This window comes from Falco biarmicus, chromosome 2 (genome assembly GCF_023638135.1).
Source record: "Falco biarmicus isolate bFalBia1 chromosome 2, bFalBia1.pri, whole genome shotgun sequence".
Taxonomy (NCBI): domain Eukaryota; kingdom Metazoa; phylum Chordata; class Aves; order Falconiformes; family Falconidae; genus Falco; species Falco biarmicus.
The window spans coordinates 68,929,570-68,953,739 of NC_079289.1; the positions used below are offsets into that span (position 1 = coordinate 68,929,570).

The window sequence follows — 24,170 nt, forward strand, 5'->3', positions numbered from 1 at the left end:
GCCAAACTAAAAAGACAACTATACACTTGGGAGAAGTGCAGGAAGAAGGCTGCAGCTCTGGAGTGTAAGATCTGATGATTTGCAAGGCATTTTATTTTAAACATTGTCATCAGAAACTTGACCTGAGCTTAGCAGCAGCTTTACACCACCTTTTCCAGGTTGCGCCAGCATCATTTCCAGGGAACACACTCAGAACACCCTTTATTAATCCACAAAAGACACATGTTAGTTCTTGTTCAGGCCATCATGCACAAATGCTTTCCAGAAAGCGAGGCCTGCCCAGGAATTCTCTAAGGGCACACACTACAAACTGACTCCTCAAGATTTATCAGAGTGGATGCTTGCAGGGGAACTGCTTAAGAATCTTTAAAGCAGGATCCAGTTGAAAATCTGCTCGTCTTAGAAATCCAAATCACAGTTGCACAGATTGAAACACAGACCTAAACTTCTAGTACTATCTACCTTGCAACTCTAGCTCTTTTACCATACACAGCTGTTTTCAGGGAAATATAGAACACCATCTAAACAATGACAGGTTCAACAGAACATGGACCCAGCTCATCCAAAATTCCCTTCACTGTCCGCCATGCCATCTGTCTCAACACTCAGCAGGTAGTTCTATGACCTTATGAAATGATCTTATCAAGGCAGATAAAGGATGGAAGACAAGTGGTTCATAATCATTTGATGCAGCCTTCTAAGGATGGGGACAAGCATAGTAAGTGGGAAGAACTGTGCAGGAAGGGTGTAGTGGTAGGTTGGGAGACATGAGGCAACACAGGATTGAGGTACTATCATTAGAAAAAGGACCTACCAACTGGTATTTGTAGGAAGGAAGGACAAGTAGCATCTGAGGTCCTGGCTGAGCAAATGAGATACATGTATGAGCAACAGAGGAGGTGGATATGATTTTTCAAACTTGAAAAGGAAAGAATAGGTAACCAGATGGGAGAAGCCCTCAAGGACAGAAGAGGAAAAAGACAGGTGAATTTCTGTTTTTAAAAATTAATTACAGCCTCACAAAATCCTGGATCCTGTCCAACACTGTGTGAAGCCTGCAGACCATGTTATCTAACCTATTCCCAGCTAGAAGCACAGTTAAGATCTTGGCTTTTGACAATATAACTAATTCTTTGCAGCAGTGACGGATCTTGATGCTCACGTTGCCAGGACTGGCAGCCCTCGCAGTTCTCATTTCCCTGCAGAATAACATCCTCAGGTACATCAATTATTAAGGGGATTACTCATTATTGCTGTTCACTGAGCAAACCAGATGTCTTTCACACATTGCTCCGTGGGGTTTGCTATCTACAAGAGAAAGCCACAGAGAGATGGTTTACCATCACATCCACTTTCCCTTGCTGGTCATAGCAGCGACCTCAGCTTCTGCCTCTGTAAAAGGGTACATTTAGCATGGAATACACTAGGCAAAACATAACTAGATGGGAGAACCGATCAGATTCAGGAGGGTGCACAGACAATTGTTTGTTTGATTACACTTAACCAGACCATCAAACATAAAGGCATCAAAACAGAAGCATATATAACCAGTGGCAACCATGAAGATTCTTGTATTAATTTCATACCTATTTCTGTTTCAATTTCTTCATTGTGGCCAACTATCTCTGAAGTTACAGCCTCTGGTGCATCTAAAATACAAAGAAGAATTGCTATTGAAGTAATAGCTTGCTTACATTCTACCACAGTAAAAATTACATATTTGCTTTATTTCTAAAACTAATCATATACACTCCACTGAATTCAAAGAACAATATCTGGACTCTGGCATTATTGAGTAGTTTAAAACACACTATGTAATGTTGCACTTTTTTTCACATGCATATATGTACAGTGCACAAATTGCAATGGCTGGAAAGGCTTTTCCCCAAACCCCTTCATAAGTTTGCATGACTCACAGCAGCTATTATTGCAAAGAAAAAAAAAAACTCCCTCAGGGAAAACATACTAAAAAAATTTTCCAAAACTGGTATGTCATAGAAAATTCTTCTGCTGCTTTTTTTTTTATTTTTTAAATTGTTGTAAAATAGTTTAGATTACCAGATTCGATCAGCCTTGTATATATTCATCAAAACAGAACTGTAATTAAAAACCTCCATTGTAAAGAGAACCAGAAAGCCTGCTTCAGTATTTCAGAAAGGTTCCTTACCTTCTTCTACAAGCAGCTTAATTGTATTTGTGCTGTGGTATATCTTTCCTTTATGACTGATTAAAATTTTACAGGTATAAATCCCAGAGTGCTGTACTGTTAAGGTTTTAAAATCCAGTTCCCGCTCTGTTTCGTTTTCATAGTTCACACAGTCCTGCATCAGTAAAGGCAGAGAATACTATTCTGTAGCAAACACGCATTCAAAACCTTAAAGAAGTGAAAAATTATTTTTGAAACAAAGTGTCACCATCACTCTTTCACTATCTTGGTGATATTTATCTGACCCAAAAGAAGTGGGGACCCAATTTTCAGTCACGGTCACTTAAAAGCAACATGTAAACATTTAGCCTGTAAGAAGCTGAGAGCACTGCAATTCCGCACAAGCATCTGAGTATGAAAATATCGTATCTGGAATTTAAATGCACGCATCTTTTTTTTTTTTTTTTTTTTTTTTAATGATGGCTTGATTCACCTGCTTGTGGCCAAAAGTTGTCTAGACATATGAGGAACTTTCCAGGTTAAAGCAAAATGCCTCAACAACAGGGAAAGTGACCATCTCAGAGGATGACAAGAGTTGGGCTCACATTTGTTTGCCCTCCCTATCCCCCAAAACAAACTGCTTTGTTGTTTGTTTGGTTTTTTTTTAACTCATAGCACACGCTGAGTGAAATGTCCTGTGAAAATGCAGCAATATTTGGTTCTCATCTAAATTACCTTAGGTCAAGAAGGGAAATGATCAGCAGTGGAAATCGTCCAGGGAATGGACATTTCCTGGATGCATATGCTTACTACCAGGCTCTTACACAAAAGGCACCCCTGTTTTATCTCAGCTTAGGGTGTGATAGTAAGACTGAAAATTTTAACCCAATCAAGCACCAAAGGATATTTAGGTACAAGGGTGGGTGCTTCCTATGTCTCACACAGTATTAGGCATTAAAATATTAGGTGTCAGTATACTCAACTTATCCATGAAAGAGATCAGTCTGGGGTATGGTGCTTTACTGAGGAAAACATATCCACCTATGGCCCTATCCATCAATGGTCCTGTCCTCGCAGGCCACAAAGGACAAGGAAGCAGGGCTGTGGCTCATTCTGCCAGACAGAATCCAGATGCCCATACTTAAGTGGCCAAAATCCCTTCCTGAAATGGATTCAGTGTGGAGTGAACAGCATCTGTTACTCCAGCCAGGACACCTGAGAGGAATAAGGAGCGCTGGTCAAGGCAATGCATAGGGACAGAGTGGAAGAAACCTATTCTATGTGCTTCATCCAACAGTTAAGCACAACACCCCAGTTGCAGGTGTTTACACAACTGTCATCTATGCTCTGGCAAAAGCTGGTAGACAGAAGAGGGATGATTTGCCTAAAATGAACAGAACTGGATTGGTTACACATTCTGTAAAAAGAGTTCAGAACCAGCAAAACTGAAAAGTTTGCAATTACTTTACAAGCACATGCCAACTGTAAAACAATTATCTTGACACCTCATTTAGTGTCAGGATAATATCTGAATCAGTGAAGCAGCAGCTGGCTAAAACAGCTGCTGGCTAAATTAGCAAAAAGACATGGACATCACACCTGTAGCCATTCCAAACTACCAGCTTATTAGTAACTTCTGAGTATAGGTACATTTTTCTAAAAAATCTGAGAACAGAGAAAAAATTCCTTTTGTATATCTTTCTAAAAGTTTTTTTTCCCTAATAACTGAGAAATTAAAGCTTTACAAGGTTTGTAGATGCTTCTAAAAATTTGTTTCTAATTAATTTTTCCTGCAATCAGATGTTTTGTTTCTATAGCCAATGATTTGAGTGACAGTGTTTCAATAATTACCTTGTACCATGTTACGCTGTCATTTTCATTGACAGACAAATCACTGCATTTCAGTGAATGACCAGTTCCAGCATTTTTAATTTCTGTAGTTAAATGATTTTTGTTGAAACAGCTGCTTTTATTTCTTTGAAGTACATTCAAGGTCCACTTTTGAATTGTGAAATTTTGTTTTCCATTGCTATGAAAAAAAAAATTAGCAGTCAGTTTTAGGAGCTTTTTAAAGGAATGTTGCTTAGTGAGTTACACAACAAAATACAAATAAATTCTTCAATACCTCTGTTAGGTAAAAAGTATACCTATTCTGACCTAATTATTTATATTTTCCTTTATTACTTTTCCACCCCCAAGTACATGTTACTTCCCATTAAAAAAAGAGGTTATCTAAACCAAACCATCTATCACAAAATATTTGACAATACAATTATATCTATGAAATATGAAAATCTATGCTATATCAACCAGAACAAGGATGCAGCAATCTATGGCATCATGTATAGTTACAAGTGAGCATAAGAGTTTTAGGACCTTGAATCAGCTAGATATTTTGCAGGTTTAATCTCCCTACAAGTTGCTAAGGTTTAAAGCTGTAAGTGAAAAATATATTTGTAAAATATGTCAAAAAACAGATGGGCAACCCTACTACTATTCACAAAGCGACACTATTTATTGTTTGATACTGTGCAGACAGTCACTGATATTTTGGAAATATTTCTAAACTACACAAGTCTCATTAATTACAGAATCCCTTATGGATTCAAGCATGTCTGCAAAACAAGGCATTTTGGAAAGGATTCATCTCCTTGTCTTTCAGTCTGCACTGATCAGAGATCTACAGCATCTGGCTACCCCAGGTTGACTGGAAGAGCCAGGAACTACCGATTCTAAAGCGTCCCATGCAGTATCTGTAAAAGATCAGATAAATATGCTCCAAAAATGCCTCTTTTGAATATCTAGGAGCTGACCATTGTCATTCAGATATCTACTACGTTCTATCCACATATTCCTCTAAAGAATCAGATTATAGCTGTGAGTTATTTCACTGCTGGATATGTCCAAATAAATGAACACCAAGGGAAAAGAAGCTGGAGGACTTCTGGCTTAAGTTCAGCAAAGCTGGCCAGATTTTGGCAAAGTTAGTGTTTAAGAGAATGTTGTATGCTGCTGCAAGTAAATGGGTGAGATTTTTCAATTAGTGCATAAAGCTCTCATTTTTACTGAGCAAGCAAGGTCTGACAAAGCAAAAGAAGCAATCACAGAGCGCTTCCCTCCAGCATCAGTCATATCTTCATAAGTATGTCTGAATCTTTCTGTCTCTAAGAAAAAAAAAAAAAAAAAAAAAAAAAAAGAATCATTCCCAGGAGAACTGAAACTAGTCAAGAATAATTTCAGTGAAAAGGGCTAAGGGGAAAAAGCAGTTAAAATGGAGAAGCAAGCCTAACAAGTCTATCAGCTTAAACACCATTCTTGACTGATATGTCTTTTACTGTTACAAGATTCAGAACTATTAGGACATCGTTTATATGATGAATTTAGCCCAAGTTTTGGTTGGTTCTTTCCTCCCTTTTTAGCTCCCCTCCAACATGATATATTTACGTATTTTGCTCACCCTCTTCACACTGTAGCCCTTTTTCAGCTTACATAGGCTCTCCTTGTTCTCCTTACTTAAGATAGTAATTACTCGTAATTGCAATTGACTATCTAAACCAAAACATAATGGTTTGGTTTCTCTATCAGTTAACTATGGTGTCATAAACAGGAAAAACCTTATCAAAACTTTTTCATCAGAGATGTACTCACATGGGTATTCACGGTGGGTGGAGTCCTTCTCACCTATTCTTCAACATCACATTTACACCTTTAAATCAGAGCTACTAATCACAGTCAGCAGTGGGACCACAGTCAATAGTCACCCTTTCAGAATGCAGTTTATATGACCTATTTTATATGTGTGTTTTAGGACAAGATAATCCGTGCCCCAGAAATGTCTCTCTCTCTCCCTTGTGGTAGGAGAACCTCTTTAGCAGGGGGGTGGACTAGATCATCTTCAGAGGTCCCTTCCAACCCTGACCATTCTGTGATTCTGTAAAGGTACCTTACCTACAGTAAGTTTAGGTGTAGACACAAACATCAGTTTCAATTAATTCTGCTGAGTCTGCATGGTTTTTAGATATCACACTAGTATCTGAAAACTGCTGGAGAGGCATTTATGGATCTAGTCATAAAATACGCGATTCTACTATCTAGATCCAACAGGTGGAAGAAAAGGATCAATAAAGCCACATGTTCTCCTCAGCACTGTCACTCCACAGAGGCTTTCTTCTGTGATCATATTTGGTGAAATCACTTCAACAAATATGAGGATTTCACACAAAGTGGATTAAGATATTCTACCTGATGAGCCAAAATCTGGCAAAGGGCAGCTCCCTGGAAGGTGACAAAATCATACCTATGCAAACTAAGATGAATTTGGCTTACATAATTTCTAATTGTCTGCCATATACATGTTTTTCAACAAAAAAAAATGCATTAAGTTGTATTGTTTGAACTGCTAGTGTCTCAGCTGTTTTATTTCCATCTTGGTTTCCACTTGCTGAGATTCTTTAATGATAATTTGCAGGGAACAAAACCATTTCTGGCTTAACAGCCTTTCAATTCCCCCCACCAAACCCACCAAGAAGGAACAACAACTAGCTTGACTAAGGAGGTGATACAGGGAAGTGAAAGCCCTTATAGAATATAAAACAAGTTTACTTGATACATAGCCAACTCTAAAGTCATCCCTTAGCTATTTCACTGCAACAAGAAGACAGTGTTATCTCAATATTTCAACCTACTGCAAGAAACTGTCACTCTGTCTTCCAACCTACAGTATTAACTCTAAATGTGTGTGTTCCCACTGCTTTCAACTGTTCTGAACACAGTGAAAAAGTGAGCAGTATCAGGGTCTTAAATAGTGTCATGTGTTTATCATGGATCTCTGTACTTTCATTTTTTCCAGGAACCTGTAAGTTCCCTCAGTTTCACGGTCACCACCACAGAGCAATCAGATGACCTGCTTTTTTGTATTCTGGTTTTTTCTTTGATAACCACAGGATATAGGCTATGAAAAAAACATACAAATTAGAAATCCTGCCAGAGATGTCTGACACTGTTTTTCTGCTTACCACTCCCACTACAAGTGCACATGAAATCCTTTATAGTCAAGAAATGTTGCTGAAGAAGGACACACTCAGGCTTACAGGTGTTGTCTATTAATTCCTGAATTTATATCCTAAGTCTACTACACTAACAAACACACATAAACACATCAATGCATACACGTGCACACTTTAGATATCTATGTTATGTCTCAGCAGGACACTTCTGCTTTAACTGGAAAACTTCTGATTCTTCTTTAAGTCAAAAATAAGTGGATAATACACCATAAAAACATTGTTACACCATTTTCACCTCTTGCTTTTTGCATATTGTCAGTTGTAACAGATCAGAAAAAAATCCCTAAATTTAATTTGTTTGCAAAATCTGTCAACATGTGTTCTCTTTTCTTGAAAATCTGCAAAATTATATTTAATTAAATTATATTTAGTTGTCACTTTGTTCACTAAAAACTGCCTACACAGTTATAAGTACTCTAAAAATAATTTATCATATGGCTTCCAAATAGTTCTCCAAATTAAATAGTTGGGGGGAAAAAAACCCCAAAAAACTTAGAATGCCTGCTTCCAAAACCAGAACTTTAACCTATTACAAATGCTCTGAAATGACACTAATTCCATTCTAATTGTCATTCTTATTAAATCTTAAACCAATTTAGTATTTCACAATAGCCCACAAGTTTTCCCTATCCATAGAGACTACTAAAAGTCCTCTGTCTCTGCAGAAAACCACTTCTGCAAATAATCTGTGTTTTCTGAAATGTAACTTCTTTAATATGTTTGCCAGTAGTGACAACCGTCATATAAACTAAATCCAAGATCCCATTAAAATCGCATGAAAAAAAATCCCCTTATGCCTATTGTTGCCGTGGTGACACTTGTGAGGAGTTTCAGTACAAGATTCTGGCATATGCCTTCATTCCAGTCCTAACAGAACAATTAATACCTGTACGAGCCTAACAGAAAGCAATTTGGGGAGGGGGAGAAGGTTGTTTCAGAGTGGTCAAAATATATTCTTTTTAAGTGAGAAGCTTTTTTTCCCCTCAAAATAAAAATGCTTTCTTTCAAAACTGAGATTTAAAATGTAGTAGCATAATAGTCCTAGAAAATGAAACAAAAAAAGCAGAAAATCAGAAGTTTTAATTCCAAATGAATGCTTTATGTGATCAAAACCTTTCTTCTGAGTTGCTTGCTGAAGTAAATCAGCAAATCAAGACATTGCACAAAGGATTCAGACATTTTTCTGGTTTCCAACAAATACTTATTAATACAAACTTTGTCCTAAGTTTTACTTAAGGTCTTTTCCTTTAGTCTCCTTCTATACATAAGGCTGTTTCTCTCATTTTTGAAGTTTATATATTTTTCATATTCATTTTACAGAGTTCTTGTACTTTACTGTGGATTTACTGTCATTACCCCGAGTCTTTAAAATAATCACAAAACCACAAGGGTCATGAAGTAAGGCTGGGGGTATCACAGCTTTCCTCTCTTTTGTCCTTTATTTTATACTCCTTATGACAGCCTCCTTGAACCTGGCGATTCAAGTGTGCTGTCCACCTATCTTTCCCCATGCCAAAATGAGTCAGAGCATGCATTTTATACCATTGATGAGGTGCTGGCAGTAATTTGTTAGATTTAATAGCTTTTTAGCACCATATTTAGTGAAATGACCATATAGACAACTGATCAAGGCCACCAGTAAAGCCAAAATTTAAAGCCAAATTCAGACTCGATATGAAAAGTACAAGTTTGCAACAGACAAGCCGATGTCAGGTATTACTTATTGTTAACCCCTACACACCAGGACCAAGCAGATGGCTTCACCTGTGCTCCTTCATACGAATGTCTGTATCCAATAATACACCCCCTTTACATGACCTTGCACAACAAAGTAGCCAAACTACCATACTCATCGCCCCTAAAGATTCTTAAGATTGGGTTGAACATAGGTGAGTAAAATTTTTCTTAAGCTTTACTTACTATTTGGATAAAGAGTACCCTACATTTGAAAAGAAATCACATAAGACCAAAAGAAATATTCTACCAGCAGACTTCTCATTTATAATATTTAGCATTTCAGATACTGTGACTTGGTAATTTTTAAAATCATATCAGGAAGATGATAATAATAATAATGACACATGGAAAAACAAAACATGAAGTTCTCAGTTTCCAAGTTAACTTGGAAGTTAACAATTGAAGTCTAGCTTAAAACTGTAAATTATCAAACTAGTGTTTGTGATATTACTGGAGGAAGGTGGAGTGCATTTTTCAGTACCTGCAGTCCTACACCTTTATAAACCAGGCAAAAACCTTAAAAATATTGCCTGAAAACCAGCACAAATCATTACATGCAAAATAACATGCTTAAAACTAATTATTGCTTCAATTGTAAATGCTGGATTACAGTTTTGGTGCAAGTTAGTCAAAAGAATTCCATGCAGTAAACCTTTGATTTAGTTCCTTTTGTCTTTAATGGTGGTCTAATGAAGATTACCACCGAATAAACAAGGCCTATCCTTATTTCTCCTTTTGACTCATAATCTACAGTGTTAAGAAGCAAATCTAATTATTTCCTTTGTTCTTTGAACAGCTCCAAGCATGCAAAGGTTTGCACAGAAACCATAGCTCATCTATGCCACTCTTTATTACTTTGCTATACAATCAGACCACTTGGCAGGCCTCAGAGTGTGAGATCCACTCAACACAGTAAGGAAGAACAAGTCTGCTGGAGAAGACAAGCAAATATTGCCTTTTACTTGGCAGTGGACAGAAGGGTTGCCTATCACTCATTTTGCTCAGGTAATTAATCACAAACCAGCAGAAATGCTACCTGCCTTATCAAAAGGTTTACAGAACCTTTGAAAGGTTGCAACTGCCTATAGCTATTTGTAAATAGTACAGGTCTGCCTGGATGGTTATTGTGTAGTGATGTGGGAAATGACACGTAGTTCCCTGCACCTCCTTTGTACAGATGCCACTAGCAGCACAAAGCAAGACAAAGAAATTAGCTTCTACATACACAAGTGTGAAGGCAAGATGTTCACCCCCCGGCTTGCATACCAACCTGTGAGTGACAGAGTAATTCCCAGAGTCACTGAGTTCAGCTGGCCAAAACTCCAGAAAATTCATTTGGGAAACAATTCTGTGTGTTTCCTTTATCAGTTGCTGCTTTCCAGCATTTTCTTTGTACCAGTTTATTGTGTATGCTTCTTCCTGAAAATGTTCTTGCATTGACTCAAGATAACAAAGGAAAAAATATTCCCCTTCTAGCACATCAATGGAGGCACGAAGGGGACACAGCTTTTCTTCAGAGAAAAAGGAAAAAAAGGTACATTAAGAAGCCAAGTACTTATTTCAGAAAATTACTTTAGCCTGAGTTTAAAGTGATTTGCTGCGCTGCTTGTCTTTCATAAAGCAACTTCCTTTCAGCAGAGTGGTTTGGCAACATTTATTTATTCCAGCAACACTCACTGGAAAACTCAGTTTTCCAAGTCTTTATTCTACCTCACCCAAACAAAACCAGAAAAGGGGGATAAAAAAAGGACATGTCCCTAAGATTCTTTAATGTGGGTCCAACAGTGTCGGAAGAAAATGGGCACAAATGCCAGAATCTGGCCCCACTCTGCAGTAAGGCAGCTGCCACAAATGGAAAGGGAAAGGAGAAATTCTTCACATATGGTTTGATTAGATAAATATGGCTACTCCTCAGAACTGGTCAACTGCCATAAAATCAGAGATCTTATGAATTAACATTTGGCACTTTCTTATCCTCTTAATTAAAACTAAATCATTATGTAGCTAGATTTCTTTAAGATTTCAGATATCTTTGGGAAAGTTGCCTTGGAATGAGGTTATGTGTGTAAAATTTAGTGTCAAAGTCTGCTTTTCCAATCAAATTTTCCAAATATACCATTGCATATGGAAGTCCTAAAAATACAGAAAAGGGACTGTGGTCATCAGGTGTCTCCAGGTAGCATCTCAGCTCCTTTTGTTTCATAATTTGGATATTTTGGACCAAATTTCCCAAGTCTGGAACTGGGCTGAAATTGCCGAAACCAGTAAGATTTTGTTCTTAACTGCAAAATACAAAACTTGCCCCACTCTAAGCAACTGTCAAGAAGATGCCACATATTCATCAAATATTTTGAAGGTTCTACTAATGAAATGAAGATTTATACTTACCAGTGGCAGATTCAATGATAAACATTAAAAAAAAAATCATAAGAGTCATTTTTCTGAGTTACTTCTCACTTCTCCAGAAAAATGAAACTGAATTGTCCTTGCTTGTTCTGAAAGCCTACAAAAAACAGATTCACAATTCATCACAAGTGCAGGGAAACAAAGTCCTTTGAGCATGTGGGCAGTGCAACTATTGCCTTGTACTGAAAAGGGCTTCCCAAATGGAAAGTTACACATTTTTATTATAACAGCTGTTTTCATACATCAGGTAATGTATCTAGATTTTTCTTGCCAAATTTGTTTTAAATTTAGAAAGCACTGCAGGATTTCCTTCCTCCATTTTCTTGTTCACTAGATGTATTTCACAAATGACAATCTTACAGAAGCACTTAAACTTAGATCCCAAGCCAGCAGACACCTATCACAGGATAGAACAGTGTTTTTTTTCTCCGAGAAGAGTATAAACTTTGCAAGACTGGACCTTGTAGAAACAGCTAGTAGAAATTTCCCTTGCCTTCGATGAGAACAGCATGATTTTGATAGATTGAACATCTTTCTTGATGGCTAATTTTGAGCCTGTTAGAAAACAATTTTGTCTTACAATTTTGTCTACTGAACCAATAAGCACCAGCTAAGACTGCTAACATTTCCACTGATGGGGAGGAGATGAAGAAGCTCATATTCAGTTACTTCATATGTAGCCAACTTTATTTTCACAGGGAAATGGAAAACACCACTAAATAATACCAGCGTGGAGAGTCTTCTCTGAGATTCCTCAGAGCAGCAGGTTAACTGACAACCAAAGGCAGAGCAGTCCTAAGGCTGTGCCTCAGTTCTGCTTACGAAACAGATAGGTTAGGTGCATGATAAGCTCAATTCAACCTCTGTAGCCAAGACAGACAACCTTGCTTAGTCACTGACCCAAACATGCGTGGACAAATGAGACACACACACACGCACACACACGAAATGTATTTCACAGAGAGCGCTGCCAAAAGAAAGCTCATTAGCGTTGCATTTCTTTGGCTTTATCACCTAAACCTCTTGCAATTTGAGAAAGCATATACTTACTGTGTAAAACACTGCCTTGAGATCTACAGTCAGAAACTTCCTATGATCTACAGCAGTCAGAGGCAGGAGGCTACTGCATTTCCAGCGATATTCCAGAATGACATCAAACTGTGTAGCTGCTCTCCTTGTCTTATCGTTCTCCCCCGTTCTTTACAAGTATGCCATCATCCCATAAATCACTGTAAGGAGATGAAAGAAGTGTTTCACATCCCTTTTTTCAGACTGACTGGTAGGCAGATCCAGATTTAGAAAGCAGCTAGAAGTTGGATGCTGAGTACTGCAGCAAGCAACTTTAAAGGGTCATACAGTAAACTCATCAGACCTGGTTTCAGTTCCCTTCTACACATGTGGATTCAAACTGCTACACTTTACAAGGAAAGAAGGGGCCCCTCTTTATTTTCATTTCTTGAATTTACCTTTCATTTTTCACCCTATCACATCCAGAAGAAATACAGCTGTTACAGACCATGAAACTATGATCTGTTACATAAAGATAAAATCATTAATCACCAGATTTTAAATTCTAAATCACATTCTTTGTTAGCACATCACATCAGCACACAGTGGAAATTTTGTTGAATGCAGAGCAGAAACCTACATTCTTTCAACAGGGATTAAAGAACACAGTACAATGCAAGGTACTTAGTAATAACCGAGTTGGAGATTGGCAGCTACTGCTAACAAGAAAAACACAGGTCCTTAATCTTACTCTCACATTGCTGTTGAACCTGATCTGTTTGTCTGAAATTGTTCTACTCTAGGCTAACAGCGTTTACATTTGAGCCATATGCAGCACTCTGATGAAATTCTAGGAGGGGGATAAAGAAGTGGCAAATAATAAATGCTTTTGGTGAAAGTCAGCTAATATAAAGAGATTCTTCAAGGAACAGAATAAGATTTTTAATTCTCAGAAAGAAATGGAGAGTTTATTTTAAAGTAAAGGCAAAGGTTCTCTGCCGAATAAAAGGGTACAGAAATACTCAAGCGGCAAAACGGCAAGGCAATAGTGGGGAATGACAGCTTCAATGAAAAAAGTATAAAAAGCCCAGTTGTCTAGAAGGCCCAAAGCAAAAATAGCTTTAAGCATGTTTTTCAAATTTCATACATGCTTAAAGCCACTGATGGAATTTTAATAATAAAAAATCATTTTTAAAAATCACCGTGCCATTGTGAAGCCAACAAAATCTTTAAACAAACTGAATGTTTAAGTTCTGTAAAGCACATTAATGATATACCTCATGAAGTAAATAATTGTATGTATTTAAGCATCATTATTACTTATTTTCCCAGAATCACCAGAAGATTTTGGTATGAAAGGGAGCTGATAACGTCAAAGTGATCCTCAGTTTTGGCCAAGTAATTCATTTTGATCAACACTTTTAGAAACCTGAATTTGGTCCCAAAGGGTTGTGACTTCCGGGGTTTTTTTTTGAAAAAATAGATTCTTCTGAACGTCAAACCATTTGAACAAATATTTTGGGGTCAAGAGCGGAAAGCACTAATCTTACCTCATTAAGAATGGCTTCTTGTGGAATTTAAGCCTTTTTCAAATATCATCACACAGTGCCGTAATTCCCATCAGACTCATGAAGGAAATAAAAGGATCTAGCAAACATTTGCCTTAACTATACTATGTCCAAGCAGCATTCTGCCAGGACTGCAATTTACCGGTAAAAATTAAAATCCATCTTCATTTCAAAAAAGACAAATGAAGTTGTTTACTTACTATGCAGGTCTTGCCAGGTGGAAAGCAGATACAGAGGCAGTCTTCCAAACTCTGGGGGGTTACAACTTGTACTATAACTCTTCTGAACCTCATTTATCACTGAAACAGACAGTAACCTCTCTCAATACAATAGACATCTCAGTCTGAAAAACCTCCTGAAAAAGGTAAAGTGGAATTTCTCACCTTGTGTACCGTTGACTGCAGGGAGGAAAATGGAAAAGGTAGAGGTGAGAAATTAACTTTCACTAGCATTAATGGAAAGGTAATAGCAAGTTACAATTAACTTTTCTAAATGAGGCATCTGTGGGCTCATACACAAATGTTTTAGGCATCATCTTTTGCTGCTCCCATCTACGACAGCACTTAAGGAGCCCATCCTGCTCCAAAGCCACCCAGGTGTGAGGGAAGGGGCCCGGGTAGCGCGGGGAGGGCGGCTTTGCGGGGCCATTGATGGGCTGTGTGTTGAAAATAAGCCCTTTCCAGAGCTAAATTATTTGCGGCATCTCTGTAGTCGGGAAAAAGTATATCGGGGGCCGGGGAGAGAGCGGGAGAGAGGTGCCCCAGGCAGCGCAGCGGGCAGGGAAAGCGTGGGCGTGGGTCGGGGGGCAGGCAGGGTCGAGGGGCAGGCGCGGTCGGGGCAGGCAGGGTCGGGGGCCAGGCAGGGTCGGGGCAGGCAGGGTCGAGGGGCAGGCAGGGTCGGGGGACAGGCAGGGCGCCCGGGACAGAAGCAGAGCTCCGGCCAGCGCCTGCAGCCTCCCAGCACGCTGCCCGAGTCGGGCCGGAAGGGATGGGGCTGGCGGGGCAAAGCGAGGGACCCCGCACCCCCGCACCCCCGCACACCCACAGAGATGCCCTGGTCAGAGGCAGGCGCCCGGCTCCTCCGAGGGAGGGCAGAAGGAACGTCCTCGCCTTCCCCCGCCCGCCCTGCCTCTCCCGCCTCCCGGCTGCCCCCTGCCCCGCCGCCCCGGCTCGGTGCCGCGCCGCCCCCCCGTACCGGACCGCCGCGGGGCCGGCCCCGGGGCGTGCAGCAGCGCGGAGAAGGCAGGCAGAACTAGTACCAGGCTTACCAAGGGTGCTGGGCGGTCACCAGATCGTGGGTGGCAGCCAGAGGTGCCCCCCAACAGCAAAGGGAGCGATCATCAACTTGTACTTAGGAGACGGGGGTCTTCCCTCCCGCAGCCCTCCGGAGGGAGGAAAGGCACAGGGAGGAGATGTCTTCGGTTCTCTTGAGTCGAAACGCCTCTTCCTCCGCTCTTCTGCTGAAGGCCCATTGCAGGACTTTCTTTCCAAGAAGTGAGATGGAAGTAGAATGGACGCTTAGGAAGGCATATATTAAGCTAAATATAGCAACGTGTGCCTCCGCTATGGCTTGCTTCCCCCCTTACTGTCCGTTTTGAGAACGAGGATGTGCAAAAAAAGACAAACTGTATCCTCAAAAGCTGATACTCTGCAGAGACCTCAAAAGAAAGGGGAAAAAAAAAAGAAGAAATACAACCCCCCAAAAGCATTTCAAAATATGGTCTGCAGGAAAAGAGACAAGGCAAAACACGTGATCCTACCATACTTTGATCAGAAATGTCCCCATTTCAGTGCTGTTTTTTTCTGTGATACCGTCCCCTTTGGGAGAAGAGCAATGCAGGCTTTCAAGACGTGAAACATTTTCTAGCTCCATTACTGCAAAGGGAGCGCATGTATTCACGTCTAAACAAGCTCTCACACCAGTAGCTGAGCCTGTTTTCAGCCAAATGTTGATATATCAGAACTGTAATTCCATCAGGGATTTCTGACAGCTGTATTTCCTATTTCAGTACTGGTCCTGAGCAAACAAAACCTTGCCACTGTTCATTCATATGAATGGTTTATTCGATATGTACTGTGCAATGATTCACTATACTTCTAAAGTTATTTTGGAAACAGCAGGAAAGAATTCATTCCCTCAAGATTTCTTTTATTTTCACATCACTTTTTTCATCTTCAGAAACTTGTTTGATGAAAGGTACTTTTTCAACTCAGGACAGTTATGAATGCAGAAGTTCCCAACAGCAACAAGTGGTGCCACTTCAGAGGTAAAAAAAGCAGATTACACTAAAACAGGAGGGATTCCACAGAGCTGGCTTTTTTACATGTATTTTTTTATCACTGAGGTGAAGCAAAGAAACCCTGGAGAGTTTTACTGTCTCACCTAATTTGTTTTCCTCATCACAGATTGAAACTATATGTCTGTAAAAGCACTTTGGCTAATGTCAGTCAGCACAGCTCCAGGAAAGTCAGCTAAGAATCTGACTCACTTTAAAATCTGACTTACTTTAAAAAAGTGTACAGGATACTTTGCGGTGGCTTTTGGTTTTATGACTCAGTGCCTGATTTTAAAACTTAAAAGAAAGATTATATCATAAAGATAATATTTTTTTTTTTTATTACATTAAGATAATGATTTTACATGAGAATCCGAAAGCAAGTTAGCAGCCAAGAAATAAAATGGTAAAGCAAAATGTCATTGGCTTTTTACTTTGACAGGCTAAGTCTTGATAGTGACAGTTTGGAAACATCTTTTTTTTTTCTCATTATTTTTCACTCTTTTAGAACAAAATTTTCCGTGAGCTGTTCTCACATTCATTTGCTTTCATTTCCTTTTGAAATAGTGTCAAATTTCTGAACTTTCATCTGTATTGTAGAAAATGCTGTGTTCAGTTGGTCCTTCCAACTAATGTCATAGCTAGCTCTGCCACATGTCAATGTATATGAAAGGAGAAAAATGTTCACACTTTTTAGTCCTCAGACTAATACAATTTTAATGGAGAAGGTATAGCCTTGTGATAGAGACGTAACTCAACCCAAAATAACTACAGCTCAAATTTTCATTATGAAAATGCCATGATGAAAATGAAAGTTTGCACTGATACTGGAAAATGGATTTTTGTATGAAGCTCTGACCACCTGACCAATCCGCTAAGGAAGACCAGTTACTTCTCACAGTTTTTCACATCTGTCTTTCCATCTAACATACACTAAACAGAGGTACTAACTGAAAACCTAAACTGTGAAACTATTTCCGTCATAAATAGCAACACATCCAACTCTTGTAACCACAGCCTAAGCCTGTTTTCTTCTAGCTGGTCCTTTTTAATCTACTTCTGTTATCTCTATAAACCAGTTATATTAGTTCTTAGCAGAGGTTAAGTTATATTCCATAGTCTTTTCAGCATTATCTGTCCCTGATGTCAAAAAGCAGGTTACAGACCAATAATGTGTCTGTTAGAGCCTCATATGTTTCTCAGAAGTTTTATAATATGCAAGCTGCATGTTTACAAACTTTCCTCCATATTGTAGCATCACAGAATAATTCAGGTTGGAAGGGACATCTGGAGAACATCAGGTTCAGCCTCTGCCCAGCGCATGTACAGCTGAGACCCAAACACCTCCCAGGATGAAGATCCCACAGCCTTTCTGAGCACATGTTCCAGCATTTGACCATGCATATGGTGAAATAATTTTTTTCCTAATATGTAATGTAAATTTCCCATGTTTTAATTTGTGTCAGTTGCTTTTTTGTCCCATCTCCATGCTCCTTTGAGAAAAGTCTGGCTCCATCCAGTCTCTCTATCTTTCCATTAGATTCTTGTAGACAGAAGCAGGACCTCTTGTCCTCTCCCTCTATGTCCTGTGCTCTTGGTGGTCTTTCCCTGGACTCACTCCAGTATTTCAGTGTCTTACTTGTACTGGGGAGCCCAAAACTTGACATATTACTCCAGAGCTTATCTCACAAATGCTGAATACAAGAGAATAATTACTTTCCTCAATTATACTCTCACTAGTAAGGTGCAGTTCATCACCTTTGTCACAAGGACACACTGCTGTTCACTTTACTGTCAACCAAGACATCCAGTATCTTTCTGCAAAGTTACTTGTGTTAGGTTGGCCTCCAGGCTGTTCTGTTGAATGGGCTTATTCCATCTCAGATGCAGCACTTCACATGTGCCTTGGTTGAACCTTGTGAATTTTCCATCAGTCCATTTCTTCAGCCTGTTGCTGTTAAAAACAGCAGCCCTGTGCTCCAGTGTGTCAACTGTCCCTCCCCAGCCTTGTTTTCTGTCTGAAAACCCTGTTGACCGTGCAATCTGTCCCATTGCCAAGGTCATTAAAAAGGATACTAAACAGCAGTGGTATTGATACCAGTCCCTGAGGGATGCCACTAGTAATTGGCTGTTAGAGGAGGCTCGTAAGGGGATCACAGTGTGTTGATCCTGCATGGACCTCAGTCTCACTGTTTTCCCACTCACCCTTGCCCATTTATCTGTATCTCACCGTCAGAGACTGTGCCAAGGCCTTGCTCAATTCAAGGTATTCAGCATCCAGTGTTCTCCTATTGTCCACAGCACAGCTGGATATGCATGATACCTTTTTGTAAATCCAGTCACCTTCTTCTCTTTCATGTACATTGAAACAGCTTCAAGGATTGCTTCATAATCTTTCCAGAAGCTCTATAAAGACTGGAAACAATTTTAAAGAATGAATTGCTATACCAAAAATTATATCTTTCATATAAAATTAGACATGTAACTCACACCTTAAAGTGGTAAAAGGGAACACATGAGCACATGTTTCTAACACAACAGCTGTAGTTTTTCAACCCTTGAAAGAATCAGGATTGTACAGTTGCACACGTACAAATTTTTTGTCGAATATACTATCAATTTTATATATCATCTTCCAAACATACCTTTGTCCAAAGCTGTAAGAAATTAATGTTGCATACACTACAAATAATAGCTTGCTATGAAAACTAAAACATTCTAAATACTTCCTTCCAGTGGCCAGTCTCCTGGGCTTCACAACCGTGTGAAGGAAATATAAGTAAAACCGTCTCCCTGCAATGTGGCAGGAGCAATAGCTAGTCTGGCTGTTCAGGACTGTGACTTTGGTGAAGCCAGAGGGGTCATGGTTCATTTAAGCTGTAGAAACATCAAATCTCAGCAATAAAAAAAAATAATAAAAAAATAAATAATAAAAAAGATACCTCAAAGTCAAACCATTATAGATGTTCACACAAAGGGCATTAAATTAAATAATGTATATATAAATACATTAAATTCATATGTGGTGAGGGCAGTACATTCTATGTGCTGTCTGCCATTATCTTACTTCATAAGAGCAGGAGCTGGTTTTCATACCTTGGAAGTCACCGGGAGCTTCACCGGTGACATCAGTGTCACTTAAGTAATGCTTATTCCTCTCTTATTTTCGTTTCTTTATTGCCAGCAATGCATCATATACTTGTCAGAGATGAAGTATCCAGAGATAAGATTTTACAACTGGGGACATGTAACTCTGTATGACTGCAGATATATGGCAAGGAAACACGTCTGTTCCTTCTAAATGTTATTTTAAGAGAGTCAGCACTGTATTCTCAATGCCAGGTACTGAGCTGCTATTTACAAGTAATGCTGTAATGGGTTTCAGGAGATTACAGCAGGATGCACACCCTGAACATTTCACTGTGTTTAATTCTAATGCCGTTAGACCGATTTCTCGTTGGTCAGAATCTCTTTCTGACTGGTCACCCACTAGATGGCACGATGACTCTGCTCTATCAACAAGTGACAGCAAATCTGCTTTCCAGAGTGCCTTAATGTATCGAGAGCAGGGAAGCACAGGGCAGTAATTAAAGGGCATTAAATCTCTACATGGAAGTTCTAATTCAGCAGCATAATTACCTTTGTTCTGTGTCTTTAAGCTTTAGGTATTCAAACTGATTCTTCTGTGGGCTTCCTACGGTGAAAGGAGAGATCGGTTGCACGGCACAGACTGTCCTGTTACTCCACTAAGGCAGATGTCTAGCATAAAAATGCCGATTTTCTTTACAAATATGTTTTTGGTAATTTAGTTTCTTTATAAGTTGCATATCGCAAGATCACAGAATGGTGAGGTTGGAAGGCACATCTGGAGGTTATCTAGTCCAACCCCTCTGCTCAAGTAGGGCCACCTAGAGCCCGTTGCCCAGAACCCTGTCCAGGCGGCTTTTGAGTATCTCCAAGGATGCAGACTCCACAATTTCCCTGAGCAACCTGTGCCAGTGCTGGGTCACCCTCACAGTAAAAAAATGTTTCCTATGTTCAGAGGGAACCTCCTGTGTTTCAGTTTGTGCCCGTTGCCTCTGGTCCTGTCCCTGGCATCGCTGAGAAGAGCCTCACTCCCTCTTCTTTGCACCCCCCCTTCACATGGCATTCTTTTCTTCTCCAGGCTGAAAAATCCCAGCGCTCTCAGCTTTTCTTCATAGGAGTGATGCTCCTGTCCCTTCACCAACTTCATGGCCCTTTGTTGATCTCTCTCCAGTACATCCATGTCTCTCTTCTACTGAGGATCCCAGAACCGGGCACAGGACTTCAGCTGTGGCCTCAGCAGTGCGGATGTTGTAACAATGTTGTGGAAGTCTGCAGCTCTTTTCATGCTTTCTTTTTAACAACTACAAATGTGATAACATCTGTACAAAGGCACTAATTTGAATGCGTATCTCAGATTACTAACCACCAAGGCATACAAAAAGAAGAGACAACTGCAGCAGCTTTTTGTCATATTACAGCCACACACTCACCCACTGGTTCTCTAAAAGTTCTTTGCCACTCTCGGAATCTGCTCCTTTTCTTTCTGTCAAGACCATACCGATTACCATCGGTAAACCACAATAAGAGTTGCCAGGTTTTGCTTGATATTGTTTTCCTCTTTTTTTTTCTTGGTTGACCATGAGGATTGATACAAAAGGAACATCCCCACAAGAACGATTTAGTGAGTTTGGTTTTCACTATCCTAACTACATGCCTGGCTAAAAGAAGTCAATGAGATATCAGTATGTTTCACAGTAATTTGGTTCATTGCTGACCCCGTGCACTTCCTCATTGTACCTTCTCCTCTCATCCCTTTCCATCTTCAAAATTCATCCTAGACTTTTTGTTTCCAAGATGCTCAGTCATCATCCTTTCTTCCTTAAGTGCCCAGGGCTCAAAGTCTGTTAAAAATTGATCTTGTAATAATCTTGGAAGTGAATATTCTGTCTTGCTCAGCAGCTGCTGTGAAAAATCTTCATGATGTAAAGCAACAGGCTATCCTGCCCTTACACTTGCCTTAGTATTCTTTCTGTGGAAAGAAATGGTACTGTAGGAATAAACCAAGTCTCTTACACTGGTAGAAGCCATTTTTTGGAGTTTCCACAGAGACAGTGAGGTTTATCTAGGGGGATCTTTAGGAACAGGACCCAACACTGCACAAAATCTAATGAGGCAATAATAAAATGCAACATTAGAAGTTTTATAGATGTAGCAAAGTGAGCGATGAGTGCATGAACACTTGAAAATGCAATTAATCAGTGAAATCCTGTTTAGTTTGCCATAGATCTTTTAATTTAATGTTGAAAAAGAATCTCTACATATATTGCATACATATTTTTCCTATTACAAATAGCTTTCCATAAGTCTGAAATTCCACATTCTATAAAAACTTGCAGTGAAAGGAAAGGACTTGCCTGTTCTGTAAGCCTGGACTTCGTAACATTAGGTGTTCTGCATCTAATTTTCGTTTTTTAAGTTCATTCGGTAGCAAGCCTGAAGCTCAAAACTAAGCCTTTTCTGACAGTAAGAAAATTTCTGGTTTTAAGAAGATAAAAAGATAAAAGTTTGCAAGGACATCTGTACTAGAACACATTTTATTCATACTCCCTTGAACTAGGAGGAGATTTGGCTCTGACCTTTGCATCTCAAGGTGTTCCCTATCAGAAAAAAGTATAACTAACCATAAGGTCAAAGCAGAGGAAAAATAAAAAGTGGATACTGTTACAAAAATATAGTCTCTTTTTCCAGCAGCTTGAAGAAATGCTATCAGTATACAAAATACACCCTAAAGTTTAAGATCTTTTTTCTCTCTGGATATAATAACAGTAACAGCATGGTCTGTTGTACCTGAAAAATTTAAAATCTCTCTTTTGTGTGAGATTGATTTTAATATGTATTTTAAAAATATAAAAAAATGCATATACACATACATCAGTGCATTTATTTCCCTTAACACTGCATTTCTTGTAAATGCTGTATTCATATCAGTCTCAAAAGAGCCTTTACTAAGGCATCCGTACTAAGGAAAAATAGAATTTCATGGTATGACTATTACTATTGAATCAAAAACAAATAAGTGGTGGAAAAAAATAACAAAAGCACAACATTATGCTTTCTGGTTGCATAATACACATTATACTTTCTAATGAAATAATACAGGAGGCATTTATGTTTGATCAACAGCATTAGAAAGGTAAAGCAAACCTGCAGGGTATTCACTTATTCGGAGTCATAACTTCCAGTTACATGCACAACAACATACAGAAAGAGCATAGGTACTTTTTGTTTCCTGAGACATGCAAACTTCTGCACACAGCCTAGAATGAGTTATTTACAGAACTTTCACACCCATAAAAACTTCCCTTAGTTCCCCAGACCTCTTCCATCAGTTTACCTTATCATCATGAAGGAATGAAAAAAGTTCAAAAATGCAGCCAGACTGCCAGACTGTAAAATTGTGTACCTACTGAAAGGAAAGAGTTGTTGGCATGTGGTCCATCCTGACAGCGTAACAGTATTTTCAGACTCTTCATCTGGCATTAGCCGAGTATGAGGACTTGGGTCTCAGTGGCATATGGTACCTCACCTGTTTCCAGAACTTAGAATTAGATGACTGTGGGTGCACAGTGTGCTGCTCTTTCCATTTGACGGTGCCTTGCTGCTTAATAATAAACCTAAGGGACTCAGGAAGCTTCTCATAAGTCCCGATTGTCTCCATTTCCAACAGGATCACCTTTATATCATTTTGAATGAGAGCATTGTATAAAGCGATGTGTTGATCATAAGCATATTCTTTACAATTAATCAGCTGGTTTGTCAGAAGGATGATCAGCCGTCTGCTCTTCTGCATCCTCTTCTCAATTGCACTGGCTGTATCTAGCAATGCACAGGAAAATGATGAGACCCTGATATTTCTTTCATAAACTCTTTTGGGTTTAAGCATTTCATTTTCATTGCTTTTTAACAAAAAAACAAAGCTTTCCTTTCAAATATTTTCTTTGGTTGAAACATTAATATTTTCAGTGCTCTTAAGTATTGTTAGGAATTTCTAATCCAGCAACCTAGGGTCAAGTTCTGTAGATCTGGATTGCATCAAATTTTGTTTGACCAATAGTCTCCAGGTAAGGAATCATGTTCTACCAAGTTTAGTGCTTTAGAGACTGATCCTGCAATACTTACCCATGAAAACTAGTCATTTGGAGACTTTTGAGTGACTTGCTTCTAAGAGATGTACTTGCTGGCAGAGGGACTGTTAATTCTCCCAAGCTATAGCATGCTAATTTATATACTAACCTGTGCATCGAGCTGGCATCCACCCTGCTGGGGTGGATCCAGACTTGCAGGGCACTTGTATGTCAGCATGACTAAAGGTGCTTTTCTTTCCCACTGCCACGGTAGGGAGAGCTGATCAACAGCAACTGAAACTGTGATGTTGGAGGTGTTGAACCTAGGAAACTCAAAAGCCAGCTTGCTATGGGAGAAATTTCTGGGCCAGCTTGGTAAGCTCCACATCAAGCCTCCAGGAGCTGCTTTTCTTGATAACCTACTGTGTTGTCTATGGAAGACCGCAGATCTGGTGAAACATCACCCCCAGTTAGAAGAGATTCCTGTGGTCTGTAGAATGAAAGCTGGAGTTGTTTGGGTGGGAGCATGTGATGCTGGGCCAAAAGAAAGGAGGTGGGAGTGGAGCTAAGGAAATTCAATTATTTAACAAAGCCACTGATTTGCAGATGTCATCAGCCAGCTCCTGTTTTCCTTTGCTGGGGGCTGCCAGCCCATTGCAAAGGTCCTCTCAGTCTCAGAGAGGCCCAGCTTTTCCAGCTCCTGGGTGAGGAAGGGAACACTTTCAAAGGCTTCTCCATCCCATTTCTTGTCTCTGAGACTATTCTATGGAAACAATTTGCCTTTCTGTGATGTTCACCAATTCAAGCTCCTTA

The 24,170-nt window shown here is 39.4% G+C and overlaps 2 protein-coding genes across 7 annotated transcripts in view; both read right to left on the minus strand.

Annotated features, from left to right (window-relative positions):
* Positions 1-20,893, minus strand: part of IL18R1 (interleukin 18 receptor 1) — a 52,915-nt gene extending 32,022 nt beyond the window's left edge. Inside the window, exons 1-10 of one of the 5 annotated variants that reach the window (XM_056327850.1) lie at positions 19,846-20,893; positions 15,199-18,621; positions 14,315-14,329; positions 14,132-14,230; positions 12,406-12,584; positions 11,338-11,452; positions 10,220-10,460; positions 3,998-4,175; positions 2,168-2,321; positions 1,587-1,649 (exon numbers count right to left, since the gene is read on the minus strand). In XM_056327850.1, the coding sequence (XP_056183825.1) occupies positions 1,587-1,649; positions 2,168-2,321; positions 3,998-4,175; positions 10,220-10,460; positions 11,338-11,386 (685 nt within the window). In that variant the 5' untranslated portion in view covers positions 11,387-11,452; positions 12,406-12,584; positions 14,132-14,230; ... (1 more) ...; positions 15,199-18,621; positions 19,846-20,893. Of the gene's footprint in view, positions 1-1,586; positions 1,650-2,167; positions 2,322-3,997; positions 4,176-10,219; positions 10,461-11,337; positions 11,453-12,405; positions 12,585-14,131; positions 14,287-14,314; positions 14,963-15,198; positions 18,622-19,845 lie in introns of those variants that run through there. The other 4 variants (XM_056327851.1, XM_056327852.1, XM_056327853.1 and 1 more) reach the window with 4 other exon arrangements.
* A 604-nt stretch (positions 20,894-21,497) lies between these two features.
* IL1RL1 (interleukin 1 receptor like 1) overlaps positions 21,498-24,170 on the minus strand; it is a 30,900-nt gene continuing 28,227 nt past the window's right edge. For both annotated transcript variants that reach the window (XM_056327856.1, XM_056327857.1), the window contains one exon: positions 21,498-23,109. In XM_056327856.1, the coding sequence (XP_056183831.1) occupies positions 22,763-23,109 (347 nt within the window). In that variant the 3' untranslated portion in view covers positions 21,498-22,762. The remainder of the gene's footprint in view (positions 23,110-24,170) is intronic.